This window comes from Salmo salar, chromosome 11, assembly GCF_965601325.2.
Source record: "Salmo salar chromosome 11, fSalSal1, whole genome shotgun sequence".
Taxonomy (NCBI): Eukaryota; Metazoa; Chordata; class Actinopteri; order Salmoniformes; family Salmonidae; genus Salmo; species Salmo salar.
This window is the reverse complement of record NC_138301.1, coordinates 87,402,467-87,429,779: the sequence shown is the minus strand read 5'-3', so window position 1 is coordinate 87,429,779 and position 27,313 is coordinate 87,402,467. Positions and strand designations below refer to the sequence as shown.

At 42.9% G+C, this 27,313-nt stretch overlaps 2 protein-coding genes across 5 annotated transcripts in view; one reads left to right on the top strand and one right to left on the bottom strand.

The window, feature by feature from the left end:
- Window positions 1-9,257, top strand: part of LOC106563046 (junction-mediating and -regulatory protein) — a 36,948-nt gene extending 27,691 nt beyond the window's left edge. Inside the window, exons 5-10 of the mRNA XM_014128263.3 lie at window positions 1,491-1,656; window positions 2,143-2,330; window positions 2,559-2,645; window positions 6,075-6,173; window positions 6,268-6,781; window positions 6,892-9,257. Coding sequence (XP_013983738.1) covers window positions 1,491-1,656; window positions 2,143-2,330; window positions 2,559-2,645; window positions 6,075-6,173; window positions 6,268-6,781; window positions 6,892-7,214 — 1,377 coding nt within the window. The 3' untranslated portion in view covers window positions 7,215-9,257. The remainder of the gene's footprint in view (window positions 1-1,490; window positions 1,657-2,142; window positions 2,331-2,558; window positions 2,646-6,074; window positions 6,174-6,267; window positions 6,782-6,891) is intronic.
- A 421-nt stretch (window positions 9,258-9,678) lies between these two features.
- LOC106563047 (homer protein homolog 1) overlaps window positions 9,679-27,313 on the bottom strand; it is an 87,343-nt gene continuing 69,708 nt past the window's right edge. For 2 of the 4 annotated variants that reach the window (XM_014128265.3, XM_014128264.3), the window contains exons 4-10: window positions 23,014-23,106; window positions 22,577-22,648; window positions 21,811-21,959; window positions 20,769-20,928; window positions 20,064-20,174; window positions 19,665-19,745; window positions 9,679-13,493 (exon numbers count right to left, since the gene is read on the bottom strand). In XM_014128265.3, the coding sequence (XP_013983740.1) occupies window positions 13,299-13,493; window positions 19,665-19,745; window positions 20,064-20,174; window positions 20,769-20,928; window positions 21,811-21,959; window positions 22,577-22,648; window positions 23,014-23,106 (861 nt within the window). In that variant the 3' untranslated portion in view covers window positions 9,679-13,298. Of the gene's footprint in view, window positions 13,494-19,664; window positions 19,746-20,063; window positions 20,175-20,768; window positions 20,929-21,806; window positions 21,960-22,576; window positions 22,649-23,013; window positions 23,107-27,313 lie in introns of those variants that run through there. The other 2 variants (XM_014128266.3, XM_082958126.1) reach the window with 2 other exon arrangements.

The window sequence follows — 27,313 nt, the reverse complement described above, 5'->3', positions numbered from 1 at the left end:
TAAAGGAGATCTGACTGGAGCAGAGGAAACAGCCTGAAACAGGAGGTACTACTACTACTGCTACAGTACTACTACTATACTACTACTGTTATAAAAGTAATAAAGGAGATCTGCCTGGAGCAGAGGAAACAGCCTGAAACAGGAGGTACTACTACTGCTATAGTACTACTACTATACTACTACTGTTATAAAAGTATTAAAGGAGATCTGACTGGAGCAGAGGAAACAGCCTGAAACAGGAGGTACTACTACTACTGCTATAGTACTACTACTATACTACTACTGTTATAAAAGTAATAAAGGAGATCTGCCTGGAGCAGAGGAAATATGGCCTGAAACAGGAGGTACTACTACTATACTGCTACTGTTATAAAAGTAATAAAGGAGATCTGACTGGAGCAGAGGAAACAGCCTGAAACAGGAGGTACTACTACTGCTACAGTACTACTACTATACTACTACTGTTATAAAAGTAATAAAGGAGATCTGACTGGAGCAGAGGAAACAGCCTGAAACAGGAGGTACTACTACTACTGCTACAGTACTACTACTATACTACTACTGTTATAAAAGTAATAAAGGAGATCTGCCTGGAGCAGAGGAAACAGCCTGAAACAGGAGGTACTACTACTACTGCTATAGTACTACTACTATACTACTACTGTTATAAAAGTAATAAAGGAGATCTGACTGGAGCAGAGGAAACAGCCTGAAACAGGAGGTACTACTACTACTGCTACAGTACTACTACTATACTACTACTGTTATAAAAGTAATAAAGGAGATCTGCCTGGAGCAGAGGAAACAGCCTGAAACAGGAGGTACTACTACTGCTATAGTACTACTACTATACTACTACTGTTATAAAAGTATTAAAGGAGATCTGACTGGAGCAGAGGAAACAGCCTGAAACAGGAGGTACTACTACTACTGCTATAGTACTACTACTATACTACTACTGTTATAAAAGTAATAAAGGAGATCTGCCTGGAGCAGAGGAAACAGCCTGAAACAGGAGGTACTACTACTGCTACAGTACTACTACTGTTATAAAAGTAATAAAGGAGATCTGACTGGAGCAGAGGAAACAGCCTGAAACAGGAGGTACTACTACTACTGCTACAGTACTACTACTATACTACTACTGTTATAAAAGTAATAAAGGAGATCTGCCTGGAGCAGAGGAAACAGCCTGAAACAGGAGGTACTACTACTGCTACAGTACTACTACTATACTACTACTGTTATAAAAGTAATAAAGGAGATCTGACTGGAGCAGAGGAAACAGCCTGAAACAGGAGGTACTACTAATGGTATAGCACTTTTCCAGACTCTCAACGCACATTGTATTGGGGAATCACTCCTCATCCACCACCAATGCCACGGCAGCCATTTTACACCAGCTATCTCACCGCACACCAGCTACCCTAGGTACACAATATTCTGTTTGTCTTTCTGACCACCTCTTTCTCTCTCTCTGGGTGTCTCAGATGCAAAACCTGCAGGAGGGAGAGGATGCCATGCTGCGGTTGGACCAGATGGAGGCGCTGTACTATGAGCTCCAGCTGCAGCTCTATGACATCCAGGCTGAGGTGCTGCGCTGTGAGGAACTGCTGCTCAACGCCCAGCTCACCAGCCTCCGTAGACAGATCACTGGTAATACTACACACTTTATACCTGTTGCTGCTAACGAACACTCAGACTAGGAACTGCTGCTTAATGGCCAGCGCACCAGTCTACGCAGACAGATCACTGGTAGACAATAATATTATACACTAGCGATGCTACGATACCAGATTTTCCTTGTCAAAAACGAAAACACGAAGCAGACTTAACTCTATGGTCCTTTAAAACCTGCTTTTGTAAAATATTGAGCTTGTCAAATAAACTGTGACTGGGCGACAACACAAGGCTGTTTTTTCCATCATTAAGAAATGTAGTCCACTTCATGTTTTGTTTTCTTTGCTTCCTTACTTCCTAGTATCGCGATACAGATATCATGACAACACTACTATACATCTATACCTGTTACTGTTAATCAACACTTCTGCCTGTTATAACCGCTCAGCTCCAGAGCCTCTGTAGAAAGACTGCGGCCTACTGTACTAAACAGTGATCCTCTCTGTGTCCTCTCTCCCACAGAGCGCCAGGACGAAGTGGTGTACTATGATGCGTATGAGAGTCCTGATGCCATGCAGGGGGTGGAGGAACCCTCAGCTCCCCTTCCGCCCCTCCGAGACGAGCTCAGCCAGCTGCAGCAGAGGACCAGACAGCTAGAGGCACGCAGGGGACGCATCACCGCCAAGAAGGCCTACCTTAAGAACAAAAAGGTAATTAGCAACCAATCACACGCTTACCTCTGGACTTACTAACCAGTCAGAGCTAAGCAAGCCTACCTGACCAATCACACGCTTACCTCTGGACTTGCTAACCAATCAAAGCCATGAAAGCCTGCCCCAAGAACAAAAAGGAAGCAGAAGACTAGGACCAATACTTTGTTTACGTCTTCCATCCTCCTGTAATGTGTTAGCTCTAATGTCTTGTTTACCTAAAACCAGGAGATCTGTATCGTCAACCACAACCAGAAGATACAGCAACGCCAGGGTAGTCAGGACGACCAGACATCGCATCAAGCGCTGCAACAGGTAAGTTGTCTGTCATTAGTGTTTGTGTTCGAGATTCCCTATAAACCCGCCACTTCGATACAGCTACAGTTGAAGGCGGAAGTTTACATACGCTTAGGTTGGAGTCATTAAAACTCGTTTTGAACCACTCCACAAATTTCTTGTTAACAAACTATAGTTTTGGGAAGTCGGTTAAGACATCTACTTTGTGCATGACACAAGTCATTTTTCCAACAATTGTTTACAGACATTTCACTTATAATTCACTGTATCATAATTCCAGTGGGTCAGAAGTTTACATACACTAAGTTGACTGTGCCTTTAAACAGCTTGGAAAATTCCAGAAAAATTATGTCATGGCTTTAGAAGCTTTTAATTGACATTATTTGAGCCAATTGGAGGTGTACCTGTGGATGTATTTCAAGGCCTACCTTCAAACTCAGTGCCTCTTTGCTTGACATCATGTGAAAATCTAAAGAAATCAGCCAAGACCTCCACAAGTCTGGTTCATCCTTGGGAGCAATTTCCAAATGCCTGAAGGTACCACGTTCATCTGTACAAACAATAGTACACAAGTATAAACACCATGGGACCACACAGCCGTCATACCGCTCAGGAAGGAGACGCTTTCTGTCTCCTAGAGATGAACGTACTGTGGTGCGAAAAGTGAAAATCAATCCCAGAACAAAATCAAAGGACCTTGTGAAGATGCTGGAGGAAACGGGTACAAAAGTATCTATATCCACAGTAAAACGAGTCCTATATCGACATAACCTGACAGGCGGCTCAGCAAGGAAGAAGCCACTGCTCCAAAACCGCCATAAAAAAGCCAGACTACGGTTTGCAACTGCACATGGGGACAAAGATCATACTTTTTGGAGAAATGTCCTCTGGTCTGATGAAACAAAAATAGAACAGTTTGGCCGTAATGACCATCGTTATGTTTGTGGGAAAAAGGGGGAGGCTTGCAAGCCGAAGAACACCATCCCAACCGTGAAGCACGGGGGTGGCAGCATCATGTTGTGGGGGTGCTTTGCTGCAGGAAGGGCTGGTGCACTTCACAAAATAGATGGCATCATGAAAATTATGTGGATATATTGAAGCAACATCTCAAGACATCAGTTCGGGAAATGAAAGCTTGGTCACAAATGGGTCTTCCAAATGGACAATGACCCCAAGCATACTTCCAAAGTTGTGGCAAAATGGCTTAAGGACAACAAAGTCAAGGTATTGGAGTGGCCATCACAAAGCCCTGACCTCAATCCTATAGAATTGTGGGCAGAACAGAAAAAGCGTTTGCGAGCAAGGAGGCCTCAGTTACACCAGCTCCATCAGGAGGAATGGTCCAAAATTCACCCAACTTATTGTGGGAAGCTTGTGGAAGGCTACCTGAAATGTTTGACCCAAGTTAAGCAATTTAAAGGCAATGCTACCAACTACTAATTGAGTGTACAGTCGTGGCCAAAAGTTTTGAGAATGACACAAATATTAATTTTCACACAATCTGCTGCCTCAGTTTGTATGATGGCAATTTGCATATACTCCAGAATGTTATGAAGAGTTATCAGATGAATTGCAATTAATTGCAAAGTCCCCCTTTGCCATGCAAATGAACTGAATCCCCAAAAAACATTTCCACTGCATTTCAGCCCTGCCACAAAAGGACCAGCTGACATCATGTCAGTGATTCTCTCGTTAACCAAGGTGTGAGTGTTGCGAGGACAAGGCTGGAGACCACTCTGTCACGCTGATTGAGTTCGAATAACAGACTGGAAGCTTCAAAACTACGGTGGTGCTTGGAATCATTGTTCTTCCTCTGTCAAGCATGGTTACCTGCAAGGAAACACATTCCGTCATTATTGATTTGCACAAAAAAGGCTTCACAGGCAAGGATATTGCTGCCAGTAAGATTGCACCTAAATCAACCATTTATCGAATCATCAAGAACTTCATGGAGAGCGGTTCAATTGTTGTGAAGAAGGCTTCAGGGCGCCCAAGAAAGTCCAGCAAGCGCCAGGACCGTCTCCTAAAGTTGATTCAGCTGCGGGACCACCAGTACAGAGCTTGCTCAGGAATGGCAGCAGGCAGGTGTGAGTGCATCTGCACGCACAGTGAGGCGAAGACTTTTGGAGGATGGCCTGGTGTCAAGAAGGGCAACAAAGAAGCCACTTCTCTCCAGGAAAATATCAGGGACAGACTGATATTCTGCAAAAGGTACAGGGATTGGACTGCTGAGGACTGGGGTAAAGTCATTTTCTGATGAATCCCCTTTCGATTGTTTGGGGCATCTGGAAAAAAGCTTGTCTGGAGAAGACAAAGTGAGCGCCACCATCAGTCCTGTGTCATGCCAACAGTAAAGCATCCTGAGACCATTCATGTGTGGGGTTGCTTCTCAGCCAAGGGAGTGGGCTCACTCACAATTCTGCCTAAGAACACAGCCATGAATAAAGAATGGTACCAACACATCTTCCGAGATCAACTTCTCCCAACCATCCAGGAACAGTTTGGTGACGAACAATGCCTTTTCCAGCATGATGGAGCACCTTGCCATAAGGCAAAAGTGACAAGTAAGTGGCTCGGGGAACAAAACATCGATATTTTGGGTCCATGGCCAGGAAACTCCCAGACCTTAATCCCATTGAGAAGTTGTGGTCAATCCTCAAGAGGCGGGTGGACAAACAAAAACCCACAAATTCTGAAAAACTCCAAGCATTGATTATGCAAGAATGGGCTGCCATCAGTCAGGATGTGGCCCAGAAGTTAATTGACAGCATGCCAGGGCGGATTGCAGAGGTCTTGAAAAAGAAGGGTCAACACTGCAAATATTGACTCTTTGCATCAACTTCATGTATTGTCAATAAAAGCCTTTGACACTTATGAAATGCTTGTAATTATACTTCAGTATTCCATAGTAACATCTGACAAAAATATCTAAAGACACTGAAGCGGCAAACTTTGTGGAAATTAATATTTGTGTCATTCTCAAAACTTCTGACCCACTGGGAATGTGATGAAAGAAATACAAGCTGAAGTAAATCATTCTCTCTATATTATTCTGACATTTCACATTCTTAAAATAAAGTGGTGATCCTAACTGACCTAAGACAGGGAATTTTTACTAGGATTAAATGTCAGGATTTGTGAAATCCTGAGTTTAAATGTATTTGGCTAAGGTGTATGTAAACTTCCGACTTCAACTGTATGTGACTTATGTGGCAGGTTAGGAGAACTTACGTAGCAGGTTAGGATAATTAATGTGGCAGGTTAGGAGAATTCGGTTAATGTTAGGAAAAGGGTTAGCGAAAATGCTGTCCTAACATCCTACGAAAGTCACTTCTGGTCATAGCTGTATCAAAGTGACGTGTTTTTAAGGAATCCCGTTTGTGTTGATTCAGTATAACAGGGATGATAGTGAGTATTGTTCTTCATCCTATCTGTGTTTCTCCGTAGCCAGGGGAGGAGCAGGAGGAAGAGGAGGAGGAGAGGAGTAACACCAGAATGAGTCTCGATAGATCAAGAACTCTAGACAGACTACGCAGCTTCAAACAGGTGAGGTCGCCGCTACCTCTGAAGAACACTCTAAAACTCGCATGCTGTGTTTAGACTCGGGTCATGTTGTAACTGTTGGTTCTGTCTGTTGCAGCGTTTCCCTGGTCAGGTGACTCTGAAGTCCAGCAGACTGCTTATGTCTCACAGCCACTCCCGGAAGAAAACCATCTCCTCCTCCCCCCTCTCCCCTGCGGGGAGGCCTGAGACCCTGGCTGCCAGCGTCCAGACAGACACCGCTGACCTCTCAGAGCTCTCTGCCCCTCCCTCTGATGCCTGTGGTCACCAGAGTGTCTCTCTAACCCTGCTAGGGGGTGCCACTGGGCCTCTCTCTGCTCCCTCCTCTCTAACTCCTCTCTCAGCGCTCCCGTCCTCTGCACCTCCACCACCTCCTCCTCCTCCACCCCCTCCCTCCTTAGAGGACCTCTCCAGTGAAGGAGGGGAGCGGGCTCACCCCACTAGCCCAGTTCGGCAGTCCAAGGCTGGGTCGGATTCAGATCCTCTCCCCCTGGCTCCGTTCTCCCCACGGTTCTTTGACAGCAGTCAGCTGCAGACAGCCAGGAAGAAACTGAAGAAGACCGCCTCGCTGGACTCCTCACAGTGGAGGAGAGGTGAGTCATGACAACATACTATTACTAATAATGTATTTTAAAAGAATATTTCTAAATGACAAATTGACTAGATTTTTCTCTGACATTGTTCCATTCTCCCATCTCTATAGCAAGTTCCCCCATGGATGAGGTCCTGAACTCCCTCAAGCGAGGCAGCTTCCACCTGCGGAAGGCAGAGCTCCGGGTCCTAGCCCCCGACCCAGACGATGACGAGAGCAACAACATCCTGGCCCAGATCCGGCAGGGCGTTAGGCTGAGGAAGGTGCGGACGCGGCCGGACCAGCAGCGGCACCCCAAGGGCTCGTTCCCCCACTCTGCCGACGCTCTGACCCGCTCCATCCACGAAGCCCTGAGACGCATCAAGGAGGCTTCGCCTGAGTCCGAGTCTGAGGACGAGGGCCTGCCCTGCACCGACTGGGACTCTGACCTTTGATCTCAGCGCGCTACTATTTCTGGCTCCACACTGACAGACCCAGAAGGCGGAGTAGAGATGTTTCCTGATGTTTTTTTCTTCAGAAAATAGGTCAGAAGTAACTTTTTCTTACTATTTCTTCTCGTCTTTGAAATGGACCACTAGCCTTTCCTCCTGGTTTTCTATGTTGTACTGACTGACCCCTCCTGCTCTATCCGAAGTCAAGCACATTGAGAACCTTGTGATGGAAGTCACTATGGAAATAAAATTCCTTCATTGGATTCCTTCATTGTCCTGTACCAAGTGGGGGAATAAGGCCCCTTGTCAGTGCACCGTCTGGAAAGCTAGGGTTCTGGGATCCCGTATGTAGAATGAACTATGAGGTTGGCGAGTTGAACTGTAGGTTGCTGTGCTGTGTTTGTTTTACATTTGACAGGATTGAGTGTTTTCTTCAATGTTTATTCAACCCCTTGTAGAATAAGGTGTGTTATTGCTTGGTTGGAACAAAAGCTTGCACCCCACACGGGTGAGCTTGGCCACCGCTGGTATGGAGGTTGAGAAGTCATGTTGTTCTGTAAGATCGGTGCCCTTACAGCCAGCCGAAGTATCCAGCTCTACCCCGGTGTCCTTCATTCCATATACCATATTCATATTCCCTCATGAAGTGTGTTGTTTCTGTTGACGTTTTTTTTCTAAGTGTGCTTTTACGGTTTCTTTTTCTTTTTTACCGCCTTGTTTTTACTGCTATTATTTTCCAAGCGAGTCCACTAGTACCGGTTTTACCAGGAGTCGCTTCATGTTTTTATCTACGTTTGATTATTTTATATCTAAGAGTTGTGTCAAAACTGAAACTATTACTATAGGAACAATCTCTGTTTACTGTAATAATTCATGCACTGAGTATGAAGGACACGAAGAAGAAAGAATGCTGTGCTGTTAGGAGCTGAAGGACTGAGAGTGCACAACTGCTGTCCGAATTGTTTGGCCAGGTCAAAGGTCGTAGTACTGTATTTTTCCAGCACCATCTTCAGTGGTCTTGAAAAACAGTCACATAGAAATGTATGGTGCAGAGCTGATATGATTGTCTGTCGTATAGAATAGGGATCCTGTCAGCTCCGTTCATCATATTTCTATCTGTGTGTTTACCTCACTGAATCCACCAGTGGTGTGGTAACTAACCTCAGTGAGTTAGTGGACTGAGCATATGGAGCTCATGTTTCATGCTGTGTCTTTATGGCAAGTGGTCAAAATCCAATCATGTGACTTGCTGCAGCATCCAGATCTCTGGCTGCATCTCAGTAGTCTGAAGTGGGTTCCTCTCCTCGTCTCCTCTCCATCTGCACTGATCTATAAACTGTGGGTAGGTGACAGCAACATAGTGGAATGACTCGGAGGAATTAGCTTTCCACTGTCCAGATTTTTTAGTGCAGATGGAGAGAAGTTTAGGAGTCTAGAGGCAGTCATTTTAGCACCCCTTCTAGTCCTGTCTCATGTTCTCGGTAGACATACATGCTGTAAAAACCTGTCTGTTGGGAAATCACTCATTTTCATCATTGAATTTGGGGTATTTATGTATGTTTTCTTTTATACATATCTTTGTTATACATGATTTGTATAATCCAAATGTATTATTCGTTTCCATTTTTAGCCGTCTAATCTTATTTCTGTCTTCAGCTAACTCTACAGTTTGACCTATAACCTTTGCCTTGTATGACCTTATGCATGTGGCTGGCCTGGTCTGATTTGAAGATGTCTGTCACTAGGTAAGTGCAATATTATAATATTAAACTGAAAAATATGTATTATAATGTAATCAAGTGTACATCCTGAAAATACATTGGCATGCTTAAAAACGTAAGTATTTATTGAGTAAACTTTGTTTAAAGATAGAGTTACAATTTATAAAGCAATACCACACAAAATGTAATGTGCTTTTTAAGATGTTTTTTATTTTTTTTTGCATTTGACTCGTCTTTTCCTGTCATCGTATTCCTAACTGCTTTATATATATATATATCCCAGTTATTTTTTTCCCTTCAAAATAAAACAAAGTACCAAAATGTCTTCCTGTCCTGTTCTTTGACTTGGCATCACAGAGCCATTAGAACTCAGCGTTGGGCCTAGCACATCCACCACAAATAGTAATTCATAAAAATACAGCCAGACGATCCCCTTTAGGCAGTAAGTGGATGTGATTTTATACAAGCAACAGGACTGGATGGAAACTTAAGTGGTCTCTACAGATCCCTCTACAGTTCCCTGTGGCTCAGTTGGTAGAGCATGGTGTTTGCAACGCCAGGGTTGTGGGTTCGATTCCCACGGGGAGCCAGGGGGAAAAAAATGCATGCATTCACTACTGTAAGTCGCTCTGGATAAGAGCGTCTGCTAAATGACTAAAATGTAAAAAATGTACAGATTAGACAACCAAAGAAACAAGAGCAACATTCAGATGAGTGAAAATGGGGAAAATATTACACAACCCACATTTGTTTAAATTGTTTTATTTTACTATAAACTGAAAATTACAATTGTGTTTAAGCATGTGGCATAATCAACATTTAAAATTATTACTCAAACGTTTTCCCCCTTTCAAACTGTAGAAGTACAGATCATAAATGAAATGCTATAAAGCCAACTCGCCCAGACACCCCATTTTAAGTCTCCCAAAGATACTAGAACCAACAACAAGCCCTTAAAGGTCGACTTTGGGCATAAACGGAAAAATAATGGCTTTAAACTGTATAACTGATCAATGCACCATCATACCAGGTCAATGCTTAAACTTAAATAATTGGATGAATAAGATATTTGGCTAAAGAAGTGCCATTTCTTACCAATCTCTACAGCTTCCATCCAAAAACAAATCGGTCGCGGCGCACATGACACAACGAACCACCAAAGGTACACCCCATTTCTGGTTGAGAAAGGGGCGGAGTCTGACCACTTTTCATGCCCAAAATTGACCTTTAAATAGTGTTCTTCACATATACATATATAGTTATAATTTTTTATACATTATCACAGATTTTTGGCAATAGTAAACCCCACAAAAGTACCGTAGTTAGTTACCATTGATCCATATTTGTACCAAAGGCAACGTCAACAAAATTCACATTCTGTACAGGAAAATATTTTGGCAAAAGGAAAGAAAGTCTCTCTGCAAACGTCACCTGCTATGCACAAATTACTATAAATCCATTAGCTTTTCAAATAGTTCAAACATATTGCCAGTCTTTTTTTCTCATACCTAAAAAAAACAAAACCTTGATACCCACATATCAGACATTAAAAAAAACAAGAGTAAGTGACAAACATCTTTGTTTGATACAATTCTCATTAAAATCTGTGGTTATAATATATCTGGAATAATAAATAAAGGGAAAACATGAACCAATCAATCATTGCACTTCCAAGTCGCAACAGAAACAAGGGGAGGGAAAATAAAGAAAAAAAATCTTTGTTTTGGATTCACCCAAACATACAATTCCATTTTCACAAGAGCACTATAAATTTGTTATATTAGTATTTGTAATAAAAAAGTTTATAGAAAGGAAAGACTTTTGTAGTCACTGCTGACCCAAACCCCAGCTTCTGGGCTTGGAGTAGCGTTGTTTCTTTGTCTCTCCTTACATTTCCCAGAAGAAGAGGAAAATACCTGAAAGTGAGACTTAAACACGTTTATTTTTCTTCTTGATGCTCCCTCTTTGTATTGCTCATTTAGTATAGAAGGTTGTCCAAGATCTGTTCTCAATCTCGGACAATATGCCAGATTCTTCTTCAATCTCCATGGTAACATTGTGATAGGAGGGAGGACGTTGGGAGCGTTTAATAAAGTGACTGGGAGGTCATCTGTCTGACCTCTGACCCTTAGTCCTAGTCCAGTGTCAGATGGGGCCTCAGAGCGAACGGCCATAGAGTCCAGTGTCTGACTATCTCCATTTCCATGACCACATCTGATCTGACTGTCCTTTTGGCTGACATTGATATCTCCATAGTAAACAGAGCAATAGTAGTACTGAAGTAATAACTGAATAAGAAACCAGTAGATGTAGAAGTTAAAAAACAGACCTGAATGTGTGGCGGACGACAGCGAAGAGTAAACAATAATAGCAAGCAAAACATCCACCAGCGAGCGACTCTGGATGACTGAACTGAACTTTGCACCAAATAAAATGTAGAAAATTAGCGTTTCCTTTTTCCTGTTAAAAGTCTGTGATGGAAGAAAACCCTGAAGCAAAATAACCCACCATATTCAACATCCTCTCCGATGGAATGCTAGCCAGACTTCGCACATTTTTTGTTGTTGTTGAAAATACAGTGCATTCGGAAAGTATTCAGACCCCTTGGCTTTTCCCACATTTTGTTATGCTATAGCCTTATTCTGAAATGGATTAAATAAAAAAAGTTCCTCATCAATCTACACACAATAACCCATAATAACAAAGTGAAAAAAGATGACTTTTTTTTTGCAAATGTATTAAATAAAAAAAAACAGAATTTACATAAGTATTCAGACCCTTTGCTATGAGACTCAAAATTGACCTCAGGTGCATCCTGTTTCCATTGATCATCTTTGAGATGTTTCTACAACTTGGAGTCCACCTGTGGTAAATTCAATTGATTGGACATGATTTGGAAAGGCACACATCTGTCTATATAAGGTCCCACAGTTGACAGTGCATGTCAGAGCAAAAACCAAGCCATGAGGTCAAAGGAATTGTCCGTAGAGCTCCGAGACAGGATTGTGTCGAGGCACAGATCTGGGAAGGGGTACCACAAAATGTCTGCTACATTGAAGGTCCCCAAGACCCTTCCTAGAGCTGGCCGCCCTGCCAAACTGAGCAATCAGGGGAGGAGGGCCTTGGTCAGGGAGAACCCGATGGTCACTCTGACAGAGCTCCACAGTACCTCTGTGGAGATGGGAGAACCTTCTAGAAGGACAACCGTCTCTGCAGCACTCCACCAATCAGGCCTTTATGGTAGAGTTGCCAGACAAAAGCCTCTCCTCAGTAAAAGGCACATGACAGTGCGCTTGAAGTATGCCAAAAGGCACCTAAAGGACTCTCAGACCATGAAAAACAAGATTCTCTGGTCTGATGAAACCAAGATCGAACTCTTTGGCCTGAATGCCAAGCGTCACGTCTGGAGGAAACCTGGCACCATCCCTACGGTGAAGCATGGTGGTGGCAGCATCATGCCTTGGGGATGTTTTTCAGCGGCAGGGACTGGGAGACTAGTCAGGATCGAAAGAAAGATGAATAGAGCAAAGTACAGAGAGATCATTGATGAAAACCAGAGCGCTCAGGACCTCAGACTGGGGCGAAGGTTCACCTTCCAACAGGACAACGGCCCTAAGCACACAGCTAAGACAACGCAGGAGTGGTTTCGGGACAAGTCTCTGAATGTCCTTGAGTGGCCCAGCCAGAGCCTGGACTTGAACCCGCGCTCGAACATCTCTGGAGAGACCTGAAAGTAGCTGTGTAGTGACACTCCCCATCCAACCTGACAAAGCTTGAAAGGATCTGCAGAGAAGAATGGAAGAAACTCCCCAAATGCAGGTGTGCCAAGCTTGTTTTTGCGTTGTCATTATGGGGTATTGCGTGTAGATTGATGATGGAAAAAAAACAACAATCCATTTTAGAATAAGGCTGTAATGTAACAAAATGTGGAAAAAGTCAAGGGGTCTGATTACTTTCCAAATGCACTGTAGATATTTGAGCAGTTTGTAGTCGGAGCGTAAATAACATTCCACAGGGAGGGAGGGAGAAGAGACGGAAGGCAGGGTGTAAGCATAGCCTCAACAGGACCTCTGTGAAGTGAGTGTATGTGCATACAGTATACAGGTGTACCAGCATTATGCACGTTGTGAACATTAGCCAAAACTAAATCCAAGCGAGCAAGTCTATCTATTTACTATCAATGTGCATGTTTTCAGTAGAGCGTAGCATAATGACTATATGTGTAATAATAACAGTGAATATTTTCGTGCAGTGCCTTTGTGCACTGACTAGCAATATTCTCCCGTCACTGTGTTGTTATAATGGTGGTGATGGTGTAGGAGTAGTGAAGCTCCACCAGGGAGCTCTGTCGTAGCACTTCTCTCCTCTAGCTGCTGCTGCCCTCAATGAGTCTGGCCAGGCTGTCTCTGAGCTCTGTCAGCTCAAAGATCTTCCCGTCCAGCAGCTCCAGCAGGGTGCGCAGACTCTTCCTGAAGGCCTCTCTCTCCAGCTGACTGCCCTCCAGACGCTGCTCTAACTCCACCAGCTGAGCTTCCAACGTCTGGTTCCTCTCCTCCGTCTCCTGGGAGTGGGGGGGCAGGTGTTAACATGTGCACACACATTCATAAAAACACACACAAAGGGACACCCACTCGTTACAGTGAAAACTTATTATGATTATAACTACTGTTCCCTGAAGGAGGGGAATGAGGTACAGCATACTATTGGGAGTCGCACTCTCGCGACTTCAGTTGAAGGATCTAAAATCACGCCTGACAAGGCTGATGAAATCTGTGCCTTGCTGCCTTCCCCAGGTGACAAGCATCAGGCTCGGATTCGTTCCTTCAATTTAACACTGCTCTTCACCTAGCACAGGAGTGGGTGGAGCGGGGCCATAAAGGTGTTATACCTAATTTCCCTCCTTCAGTGAACTGTATTCTCAGAACATAACATATTCATGTTTGAGACACGATTCATGGGAACGTTGCAAGAACATTCATGTGTCCAGTTTTCTGAGGGTGAGGAGAATACTCCATCAACGTCCCCTGAAACGTGTCTAGAGCATTCATATCTTATGTTGAGAACATGGCAACCATGTTCTGTGTATGTTTGGTGGGACATTGATGGAATATTTTCCTAACCCACAGAAAACTGGACACATGAATGTTCTTGCAACGTGTCTAGAACATTCATGTCATAAGTTCTGAGAACATAGTAACTACGTTTCGGGGTAAGTTATATTGGACATTAAAGGGATGGTCTCTTGGAAATATTTATTACACATCCCAGGTACATTCCTATGAATTTTTTTGTTAATGACCTAACTACGGGAATGTTCTCGAAAGTTGTGAGAATGTTTGTTGTTAGCTGGGAAGTCCCGACCCCTTTTCGAAGAAAGGAAATACCGTCTGTACCAGCCGTCCTGGATCCGACATAGAAACAACTCGGATTGCCCGCGTCTTGGAGACGGGAGGATATTGCCTCCCTCAAAACGGGCACTGAGGCCTTGGGAACAGTCGACGTGATGACGCCCAAAGAGCGTGAGGGGCGCGCAACAAATTGTTGCCTGTAACCCGACATCACTGTTCGCATGATCCAGAGAAACACTGTGCATGCGCGTCATTGGTCGGCGCAGACAGCAAGCCCCCTGTCAAGTGCCATCTGAAGGGGCGCGATGCCATCTTGTGGACTGGAAGAGATTGGTTATTTTTTTTGTTTCGACCACCATGTGTCTGAACGTGGAGAAGGGACACTTTTCATTGAACCCACATCTGGGAGACGCAACACTTTGTACCCGTGAACACTGTGGAACTTTGGGTTGACACAACTGTGTTTATGCGCCAAGGTTTGCCTGAAGCCCGGGCCAGGCTGTGCTCACGGACTCTGGCAATCATTGACGTACCCCGATTGGCAGTGCCCCTTAGTGGTACTTCAGCCACAACGAGCCTGCCTTGGTTTTAGCCGGTGACCGGCTGGCACCCAGCGATGGACCGTAAACATAAAAAATAGACCCAGGAAAACCGCTATCATGAAGGTGATCACACCAGTCATAGGTACCGGCGTCTCAGCAACTTGTAACTCAGCTGGAAAAGGGACAGACAGCTTTAAAAAACGGACCCCTTCTGTGGTAACAGATGGGCGATTCGTAATAGAATCCAATTCCCAGGAATGAAACCAATCGTTTATAGAACCCATAACAGTGTATCACGAAGCACCTCATAGGGACTAGTGAGCAATGAGCCACCTATGGGGGAGGAGTGCCCCCTTGTGGACAGAGAGTAAATCCACTAACTTATTACTGTCACTCTGGGGAGATTGATATACAGTGTTCTCAGAAAGTATTCATAATGCATGGCTTATTCCACATTTTGTTGTGTTACAGCCTGAATTCTAAATGGATTAAATATATTTCTTCTCACACACACACACACACACACACACACACACACACACACACACACACACACACACACACACACACACACAATGACAAAGTAAAATCAAGTTTTAGAAATGATTGCACATGTTTTGAAAATGAAATACAGAAATATCTCATTTACATACAGTACCAGTCAAAAATTTGGACACACCTCATTCCAGGGTTTTTCTTTAGTTTTACTATTTTCTACATTGTAGAATAATAGTGAAGACATCAAAGCGATTAAATAACACATATAGAATCATGTAATAACCAAAAAAGTGTTAAACAAATCAAATTAAGAGCTCAAGTCCAAATTATGGCAAGATCAGCTCAAATAAGCAAAGAGAAGCGACAGTCCATCATTACTTTAATTAAGACATGAAGGTCAGTTAAGGCGGAAAATTTGCAGTCGCAAAAACCATCAAGCGCAATGATGAAACTGGCTCTCATGAGGACCGCCACAGCAAAGGAAGACCCAGAGTTACCTCTGGGTAAGTTCATTGGAGTTACCAGCCTCAGAAATTGCAGCCCAAATAAAGAAACACACATAACATCAACTGTGCAGAGGAGACTGCGTGAATCGAGCCTTCATGGTCGAATTGAAAGAAAGAAACCACTACTAAAGGACACCAATAATAAGAAGAGACTTGCTTGGGGCAAGAAACACGAGCAATGGACATTAGACCGGTGGAAATCTGTCTGATCTGCATTTTTGCATTTTTTTTTGTTTTTTTTTGCATTTTAGTCATTTAGCAGACGCTCTTATCCAGAGCGACTTACAGTAGTGAATGCATACATTTCTTTTTTTTTCTTTTTTCTGTGCTGGCCCCCCGTGGGAATCAAACCCACAACCCTGGCGTTGCAAACACCATGCTCTACCAACTGAGCTACAGGGAAGGCTATGATGAGTACAAATTTGAGATTTTTGGTTCCAACCGCCGTGTCTTTGTGAGACGCAGAGTAGGTGAATGAATGCTCTCCGCATATGTGGTTCCCACCCTGAAGCATGGAGGAGGTGGTGTGATGGTGCTTAGCTGGTGACACTGTCAGTGATTTACAGTTGAAGGCGGATGTTTACATACACCTTAGCCAAATACATTTAAACTCAGTTTTTCACAATTCCTGACATTTTAATCCTAGTAAAAATTCCCTGTCTTAGGTCAGTTAGGACCACCACTTTATTTTAAGAATGTGAAATGTCAGAATAATAGTAGTGAGAATGATTTATTTCAGCTTTTATTTCTTTCATCACATTCCCAGTGGGTCAGAAGTTTACATACACTCAATTAGTATTTGGTAGCATTGCCTTTAAATTGTTTCACTTGGGTCAAATGTTTCGGGTAGCCTTCCACAAGCTTCCCACAATAAATTGGGTGAATTTTGTCCCATTCCTCCTGACAGAGCTGGCACACATGTCAAGTTTTTAGGCCTCCTTTCTCACACACAGTCATTGTCCATATGGAAGACCCATTTGCAACCAAGCTTTAACGTCCACTGGACGTGCTACCTGTCCCAGACCTGCTGTTTTCAACTCTCTAGAGACAGCAGGAGCGGTAGAGATACTCTCAAAGATCGGCTATGAAAAAGCCAACTGACACTTACTCTTGAGTGGCTGACTTGTTGCACCCTCGAAAACTACTATGATTATTATTATGTTCATTTAAACATCTTGGCCATATGCTGTTATAATCTCCACCCGGCACAGCCAGAAGAGGACTGGCCACCCCTCATAGCCTGGTTCCTCTCTAGGTTTCTTCCTAGGTTTTGGCCTTTCCAGGGAGTTTTTCCTAGCCACCGTGCTTCTACACCTGCATTGCTTGCTGTTTGGGGTTTTAGGCTGGGTTTCTGTACAGCACTTTGAGATATCAGCTGATGTAAGAAGGGCTATATAAATACATTTGATTTGGTTTCAGGGGAACATTGCTAGAACATTCATGTGTTCAGTTTTCTATGGGTTAGGAGAATATTCCATCAATGTCCCACAGCTCCAGGCTGTGTAAGGGCTATTTGACCAAGAAGGAGAGTAAAGGAGTGCTGCATCATCAGATGACCTGGCCTCCACAATCATCCGACCTCAACCCAATTGAGATGGTTTGGGATAAGTTGTACCACAGAGTGAAGGAAAAGCAGCCAACAAGTGCTTAGCATATGTGGGAACTCCTTCAAGACTGTTGGAAAAGCATTCCAGGTGAAGCTGGTTGATGCTGGTTCAAGGAAAAGGGTGGCTACTTTGAAGAATCTAAAATATATTTGATTTAACATTTTTTTGGTTACTACATGATTCCATATGTGTTATTTCATAGTTTTGATGTCTTCACTATTATTGTACAATGTAGAAAATAGAAATAATAAAGAAAAATCCTTGAATGAGTAGGTGTGTCCAAACTTTTGACTGGTACTATAAGTATTCACACCCCTAAGTCGATACCTGGCAGCGATTACAGCTGCACATTTTCTGGGTAAGTTTCTAAGAGCTTTCCACACCTGGATTGTGCAACTTTTGCCCATTACTCTTTTCAAAATTATTCTAGCTCTGTCAAATTGGTTGTTGATCATTGCTAGACAACCATTTTCAGGTCTTGCAATAGATTTAAGTCAAAACTGTAACTCAGCCACATTTACTGCCTTCTTGATAAGCAACTCCAGTTTAGATTCGGTCTTGTTTTTTTAGGATATTAATCTCAGTGTCTGGTGGAATGCAGACAACCAGGTTTTCCTCTAGGATTTTGCCTGTGCTTAGCTCCATTCCATTTTTTTTTTTTATCGTGAAAAACTCCCCAGTCCTTAATGATTACAAGCATACCCATAACATGATGCAGCCACCACTATGCTTGAAAATATTGAGAGAAGTATTCAGTAATTGGATTTGCCACAAACATAACACTTCGTTTTCAAGACAAAAAGTTATTACTTTAGTACCTTGTTGCAAACAGGATGCATGTTTTAGAATATTTGTATTCTGTAGAGGCTTCCTTCTTTTCTCTCTGTCATTTAGGTTAGTATTGTGCAATATTACTTCTCTGCAACAAGGCACTAAGTAATACTGCAAAAAAATTGTCAAAGCAATTTTCTTTTTGTCTTGAATAAAAACCAGGGGCGGTTCTTGTTGTGACAACAATTTTGGACCCTCGTGGCCCCCCTAAATGTGGAGTATGAAATAATTTTTACATAACAAATTTTTGCTATCATTCTTTTTTTACATCCGTTATTAGACAGTGGCAACGCAGAACACTAATGATTATGAACATGGTATTTTGCCTGCTAATGCCTGCAATGCAGTGAAGAAAACGATATGACAACAATAACGTCTAATGTAACTGGCCCCTCTAACAGTACAACTGGCCCCAGCTTGGCCCCCCAAGTTGAAATGGTCTAGAACCGCCACTAAATCCAACACAACACATTACTGAGTACCACTCTCCATATTTTCAAGCATAGCGGTAGCTGAATCATGTCATGGGTATGCTTGTAATCATTAAGGACAGGAGAGACTATCAGGATAATAAAGAAATGGAATGGAGCTAAGCACAGGCAAAATCATAGAGGACAACCTAGTTCAGTCTGCTTTCCACCAGACAGTGGGAGATGAATTCACCTTTCAGCAGGACAAAACACAAGGCCAAATCTACATTAGAGTTGCTTACCAAGAAGACGGTGAATGTTCCCGAGTGGCCGAGTTGCAGTTTTGAGTTAAATCTACTTGAAAATACAGTCAAAGGCTATGAATACATTCTGAATGCACTGTATGTCTGCTGCAGAGGGACAAGAGAGAGCCATGAGAAAACGAGTTTTGATCAGTCATGGAAATAAACGTGCTAAAACAAATTGGTTTCCTATTTAAAAAGATGAAGAACAAGCAATGCTGAAGTTTTTGTGCAGGTACAGCCAACTACCACAAATATTATATTGCAATATTGTCAAAACTATACGATATATCGTCAAAAAGAATATCCCGATATGTAACTGTATCAATTTTTTCTCCCATCATTATCCAGGGGGTGAGCACGCTCTACCGCTAAGGGACAGTTTAGTTAGTGCAACATAAGACAGCCTCGTGTTCCAATCATTCGTTTTAGTAGCGTGAATCGTTCCTGTTCACACCCAGGTGAAGAGCAGAATAATTGAACCAATGAATCTGAGCCTCACGCTCATCTCCTGTGGAAGGCGGGGCTTCCAGCGAGGCGCAGATTTCATTAGCCTTGTCAGGTGTGATTTTAGATCCTTCAACCGAAGTCGCGAGAGTGCGACTGCCCATATTACGTTGTACCGAAGTTGACTGACTGAACGAGAACAGGTGTGTAAGGCCCAGTGCGGTGTGTTCATTAGTCTCGCCTGTAGTTTCTGTGTTAGTGATTCCTTTTGAGTCTGGAACTCATTGGCACTCTCCACTTCCTCTTTCAGCCTCTCCAGTTCCTGCAGGGAGGAAAAAGAGACATTTACAAGTTTCAAGTTTTATTTGTCACGTGCACAAGTATAGTGAAATGCTTAACTTGCAAGCCCTTCCCAACAGTGCAGTATTCAATATCAAAATAGTTTAACAAAAAAAAAAACAGGATAAATAAGAGATAAGAAAAGAAAAAAGGAGAATGTAAGCTATATACAGGGTCAGTGCCAGTACCAAATGTACAGGGATACTGGAATGGCTCAAAGACACAGGGCTTACATGTATTGCGTTCTCCCTCAAAAATGCAGTTTACATGCCACAAGCACACGCGCACACACACTCCTTACCTCCTCCTTGGACTTTAATGCTGACTCCAGTTCTTCTATCGTCTGGTTGAGCTCAGTCTTCTGGGATTTGATGACGGTCATCTGACCACTCACACACTCCAGCTCTGTCACCTGAGGACACACACAGTGTGGGTAATCATACAGGTTTTTTTTTTATGTTCTTTTGTGTAACCATTCTGATCCGTTTGTGTAGCCTCTCTCTATTACAGCCCTGGGTTCAAATTCTATTTCTAATATCTCAATTACTTTGACATTACACTTCGAAGTAAGTATTCCGATAGGTTTTATTTGGAAAGACAAGTAGTTGAATGTTGGAGCGTATTTGAAAATACACTTGGAAAGTATTGTCATGTGTTTAAAAAGACTCAAATACACTGACTCAAAAACACTCGCATGCATTTAACTGAGGTATTTGAAAATAATTTATGAAAATTAAGCATTTGAAAATACTTTCAAAAAGTTCCAATATAAGTAGTTGATTCATGCCACATTATTTGAAAAAAACTCAAACACAGAAAAGAAGTATTTAAATAACAGATAATCAAATGCACATGTATTGAAACCCAGGTCTGCTCTCTTACCCGTTTATGAACTCAGTCTTACCCGTTTGTGTAGCCTCTCTTACTAGTTTCTATAGTTTATTTATATCTTAGCCTTTTGTGTATTCTCTCTCTATTACACCTTTATAAAGTTAGTCAGTCTTACTCGTGTATGTAGTCTCTCAGCCTCCTCCTGATAAGCAGCCAGTTGTTGTTTCCACTGTTTGACATTGGCTGTGGACTCCAGCAGAGCTGCTGTCAGCTTGGCATTGTTGCCCTTCAGGGCTGCCAGCTCGGCCTCCCAGTGCTTGTTTATACTGGACGAACTGGAGACAGACAGACAGCCATAAACTTCAGACGTGTTTAGGTGACCATGATCCAGTCTATTTAGACCAGGACAAGACCAAGACTGCTTTTTTGTAGTCTTGAGTGGTCTTAAGACCACAAGATTAACACTCCCATCTCTGATAAAAACTGCATAATTGTCTTCCTGAAGAATAAAAATACTATCATTTGACTCTTGGGTAGAATACTAAACCATTTCCAGCAGCAATGTACAAATTATACACGTTCAACTTCATTTTCATCAGCATTACCAAGCTCAGAGGGCAGAGGTGACATAAGGGGAACCACGTATAGTGAATATGGAGAGCTGGGGGGACCAAATGCATTTCCATTCATTTAGTAATTCATAATTAAATCAGAGCCACACAGTGTTTTAATGTAATGCTTTACTGCTGTCCAGGGGCTCTGGGACCACATGAATAAGAGATGGATAAATAGACACATCCAAGGCCTGGCGAACCGCACACACACACACACACACACACACACACACACACACACACACACACACACACACACACACACACACACACACACACACACACACACACACGGTGCTGCTGCTGCGCCAATTTCATTTTAAATCATCATTTTAAATCATCACTCTAAAGAGAGGTCCCAGTGGACAGTTAAACTGCGTCTGTTCAGCGGGTAACAGAGGATGATGAGGGAGTTTTAAATGAGGGAATTGGAAGACAGTTTTTGTATTTAAATTGGTGTTATCTTAACATTTCCACAGAGAACTGAATGTGTTCATTTCTTCAGCCTTCATCCACTGTCCGACCATGCCTTGCCCACTAAGGCGCACTCTCTTTGGGCTTGGCACCCTACTCCCGCCCCCGGTTTTAGAGCCTGGTTCTTACCTGTGAGAGAAGGGCAGTTGGTTCTGAGATGGCTCGGCACGGGGCTCGGGGAGATACTGTGGAGTTTCAGGGGTGGTGCCCCTCTCGTCATCAGTGCCGTTGATGCTCTCCGGGGTCAAAGGTGACTGCAGGTCGCCAGTGGCTGACTCCTGGAATGATGTAAACCAGATGGTTAAAGGAACAAAAATGACCCATAAACTGTTGTTGTATGTTCTCATGTGCTGGGTAAAGAAAAGACTGATGTAATGTGGAGAGAATACCTGCAAAAATGATTTATACTCCACAGAAAGTGATGTTACATTTTTTGTATATTTTTTTTCAAGTTAGTTTTAGTTTTTTCTCAAGTGAGTAGGCCTATGTGTTTTTAAGTGAGCCTGAAACATCACTTTATGGGAGCATAAATATCTGACATTGGGAGATAGGAGAGTTCATCTGACACTGAGAAGGGGTTAATCTGGGTGTTAAACTGATATTAGGATAGGAGAGAGAGAGGGGTTGTTAATCCACGGCGGAGGGCAGGGTTCTCCCCAAAGAGTGGAACGGTGCCATTCAACACCTTGTTCAATTCTGGTTTAAATATATACTATACATCCATTTTTCTAAGATACTGCTGTAACAATATTCTGGGGAGACCCCCTGAAGGGGTGGGCTGGAGTGTGTTAGCCTGGGGTTGGGTGGTAGTTGGAGGTGTCAACGCTGGACTGGGGTAGGAGGCGACGCAGGAGGGTTATCTGGTCAGATCACAATGATTTTGATTTCATTTTACCTTCTTTCTTACAGGTACTTTGGGAGGTACTTTGGGAAGTACTGGGAGCACATTCTTTTTTACTGCAGCGACCTGGGAAAGAGTTGCAGGGGAGAAGAGATGGGTTGAATGAGCCAATTGAAAGCTGGGGGTGGTTAGGTGGCCAGGTTGGGAGTTTAGCCAGGAAACTGGAGTGAACACACTACTCTTGCCATGGGTGTGGTGACCACGGACACTCCCATTAGGAATCAGTTTAACGTCTCATCTTTAACGTCTCATCTTTACGCTTTTGCAGGGTAGTGTTTCCAATCACTTCCTATGATACTTAAATCATTTGAGGTCCATTCACTCCCATTGTTTTCCGGTAAAAAATTAAAATATGTAAGGGAAGGGTTATCCTGGTCCAAAGACTCCATGAGGATGGGGTTAGGATTAGGGGTGTTTGTTGTTGGGATTACCTGAGATGGGGTGCTGGTGAGTTCCATCTTCTCCTGGGATTTCTCCTTGGCTAACCGAGCTGCCTCTTTAAACTCAGCAAACTTCTCTGCGAACTGTGAAAGAACCACAAAGACACAGACAAAACTGACTAGACCAGTCTGTGTGTTTGTGATGTGTGTGTCTGTACTCACAAGCGTGTTTGTGAGCTCAAGCTTGCGTATGCGTCTCCCTGTCCCAGTCTGTGATCTCCCACATGCTTCAAGATGTCCACCATAGAGAGAAATAGTAATGGCGTCTTTTTGTAGGCACTAACTCCGCCAAGGTTCGTTGGACAAAGCCTATGGGGAAATGAATGGCGTTTCCGTAGGATTTTCGGATAAACTCAGAAAATAAGGTCTGTGGTAAACACAGGCTTAGGAGATCTTATACGTTTTGTTCTATGAGATCATCTTCATCAGCACAACTTTTTGTGAATTTTGAAGCATTTATGTAATGAAAACATAAGCACATAAAGGCTTCATAATTCATAAAGGTCATGTTAACTGACTGATATCGCACAGAACAAAACGTAGAAGATCTCCTAAGCCTGTGTTAACCTCAGAACTTTTTTGGGCGTTTATCCTAAAACCCTATTCTTTCCTTATTCATTTTCCCCATAGGGAAGGCTGAACGAACCAGAGGTAACTCATTTCCTGGTTTTAGGACTAGACGCTGGCGAGCTTTATTGTCCCTGTATCCAAGCAAACAAAGGTAACCTGCCTAAATGACTAATCGCCCTGTAGCACTCACTTATGTCATCATGAAGTACTTTGATCCCACCTGGACAAGAGGAATACCTTTGTGAGAATACGGTTCATCGACTACAGTTCAGCTTTCAACACCATAGTCCCCTCCAAGCTCATCGCTGAACTCCTCTCTCTGCAACTGGATCCTGGACTTCCTGACACGCAGACCCCAGGCAGTGAGCATAGGCAACAACAACCACCCCCATGGTGACTTTCAACATGGGGGCCCTCAGGGGTGTGTGCTCAGCCCCCTCCTGTACTCCCTGTACACCCATGACTGCGTGGCCACGCATGACTCAAACACCATCATTAAGTTTGCCAACAACAGGCTCCAAGACAGCTTCTACCACCAGGCCATCAGAATGCAAAACAGCTAACCCTATCGGTCTCTCAGTCTGCACAGACCTGCACCTTAGTGACTATTTGCACCCTAGAGCCTATCTGCACTGACTCTCCACACATCCAACCCTTACACACAAGCACACAAGCACACACACATAACCACCCACAAGACCACACACAGTTGCTCTAGTATATGAGTGGTAAGTTGTGCCATTTTTTACATTCAGCATCACTCCGTCAAGGAAAATATAGTAAGGATGTAACGGTTTCAAATGTTTAGGATATGACTGCGTCGGTCCCAAACCAATCCAAATGTAGCATGCGCCGATCAGAAAATTGATTCAAACATTACAAATCGCAGATTCACTAACATGGTTTTGCTCATATTACTTTCTCTCTACCTTCCAAAAAAATACCTCACCTTTTGTGACATCTTCAGTGTCAAACTAAGCATGTAACTGTGTTGACAGTCAATGATCAACAAGTAATTTTGCCTGCCGAACAACCCTAGGGAATATCAGTAGCCTAGTCAAACAGCGCACTGTGCCCAGCTTCGCGCGATGTAGTCGGCCTGTTCCTGATCTTGCACATCTGCGCGGCACCTTCAGCATTCAAAGGCTAAAATATCTTGCGCAATATTACGCTTCATTAGATGAGTGTCAACCCATGTAATTTTCTAGGTTATCCTGTTAGGGCTAGGGGGCAGTATTGACACGGCTGGATAAAAAACATACCCGATTTAATCTGGTTACCACTCCTACCCAGTAACTAGAATATGCATATACTTATTACATATGGATAGAAAACACCCTACATTTTCTAAAACTGTTTGAATGGTGTCTGTGAGTATAACAGAACTCAAATGGCAGGTCAAAACCTGAGAGATTCCTTTACAGGAAGTGGCCTGTCTGACCATTTCTTGAACTTCTTTTCCATCTCTATCATTTACTAAGGATCTCTGCTCTAACGTGACACTTCCCACGTCGTCCATAGGCGCTCAGAGCCCGGGAAAAAACAGAATGTCGTCATTCCAGCCCCAGGCTGAAACACATTATCGCCTTTCTCAAGTGGCCGATCAAGGGACACTGGCTTATGCGCGTGACCCCGACCGCCCCCGCCTTTGGGATTTTTTCCTCTGTTTGCCGAAAAGGAGATTCCCTGTCGGAATATTATCGCTTTTCTACGAGAAAAATGTCGTAAAAATAGATTTTAAACAGCGGTTGACATGCTTCGAAGTACGGTAATGGAATATTTAGAATTTTATTGTCACGAATTGCGCCATGCGCGCGACACTTCTTTACTATTTCGGATAGTGTCTGGAACGCACGAACAAAACGCCGCTATTCGGATATAACGATGGATTATTTTGGACCAAACCAACATTTGTTATTGAAGTAGCAGTCCTGGGTGTGCATTCTGACGAAGACAACAAAAGGTAATCAAACTTTTATAATAGTAAATATGATTATGGTGAGTGCTAAACTTGCCGGGTGTCTAAATAGCGAGCCCGTGATGCCTGGGCTATGTACTTAGAATATTGCAAAATGTGCTTTCACCAAAAAGCTATTTTAAAATCGGACATATCGAGTGCATAGAGGAGGTCTGTATCTATAATTCTTAAAATAATTGTTATGCTTTTTGTGAACGTTTATCGTGAGCAATTTAGTAAAATGTTAGCGAATTCCCCGGAAGTTTGCGGGGGGTATGCTAGTTCTGAACGTCACATGCTAATGTAAAAAGCTGGTTTTTGATATAAATATGAACTTGATTGAACAAAACATGCATGTATTGTATAACATAATGTCCTAGGGTTGTCATCTGATGAAGATCATCAAAGGTGAGTGCTGCATTTAGCTGTCTTCTGGGTTTTGGTGACATTATATGCTGGCTTGAAAAATGGGTGTCTGATTATTTCTGGCTTGGTACTCTGCTGACATAATCTAATGTTTTGCTTTCGTTGTAAAGCCTTTTTGAAATCGGACAGTGTGGTTAGATTAACGAGAGTCTTGTCTTTAAATGGCTGTAAAATATTCATATGTTTGAGAAATTGAAGTAATAGGATTTTTAAGGTTTTGAAAATCGCGCCACAGGCTGGCAGTGGCTGTTACGTAGGTGGGACGAATTCGTCCCGCCTAGCCTAGAGAGGATAACGGAGTGTTTATGGGTAATGTGAATGAGGATTGAGTTACACCTCCCTCTAAAGGCTGCTACACTGTTTACGTGCATGTTCATAGGTGGAGTCCCACCTAGCCCATAGAGGTTAATGTTATCTATGCACTGTTGAAAATGGTGTTTAACCGGAATAAAAGTGAGCTAATGGAGACAACTCTCATCTGGCTATACCTGCTGAACGGGGCTTACAATAGATTTTATTTTGATTGTTCAGGTTTACCATCAGTAATAGTTTTGCTTTAACTTCACTAGGGTAGGGGGCAGTATTCAGAATTCTGGATGAAAAGCCCAAATTATACTGCCTGGTACTCGGGCCCAGAAGGTAGGATATGCATAACAGAACTCATATGGCAGGCAAAAACCTGAGAAAAATCCAACCAGGAAGTGGGAAATCTGAGGCTTGTAGTTTTTTCAAGTGATTGCCTTTACAGTATACAGTGACTTAGGGTTCATTTTGCACTTCCTAAGGATTCCACTAGATGTCAACAGTCTTTAGAACGTTGTTTCAGGCTTCTACAGTTAACAGAGAGCGAACGAGAAGGCCGGGAAGTTGGTGACTCAGAAAAGAATATGACTTCAGTGGCGCACGTTCACGTGAGAGGTAGCTGTGTTCCATTACATTTTGAAGACATTGGAATCGTCCGGTTGGAATATTATTGAAGATTTATGTTAAAAAGGCCCTAAAGATTGATGCTATACATCGTTTGACATGTTTCTATGAACGTAAATCAACCAAAAAAAATGGACTTTTTGTCGTGAAATTTTCGGCGCGCTTCCTACATTTGGAGTAGTGGACTGAACGCGCTAACAAAAAGGAGGTATTTGGACATAAATGATGGACTTTATCGAACAAAACAACATTTATTGTGGACCTGGGATTCCTGGGAGTGCATTCTGATGAAGATCATCAAAGGTAAGTGAATATTTATGATGCTATTTATGATTTTAGATGACTCCAAAATGGCGGGTATCTGTATTGCCGGATGTTGTTTTCTGAGCGCAGTACTCAGATTATTGCAAA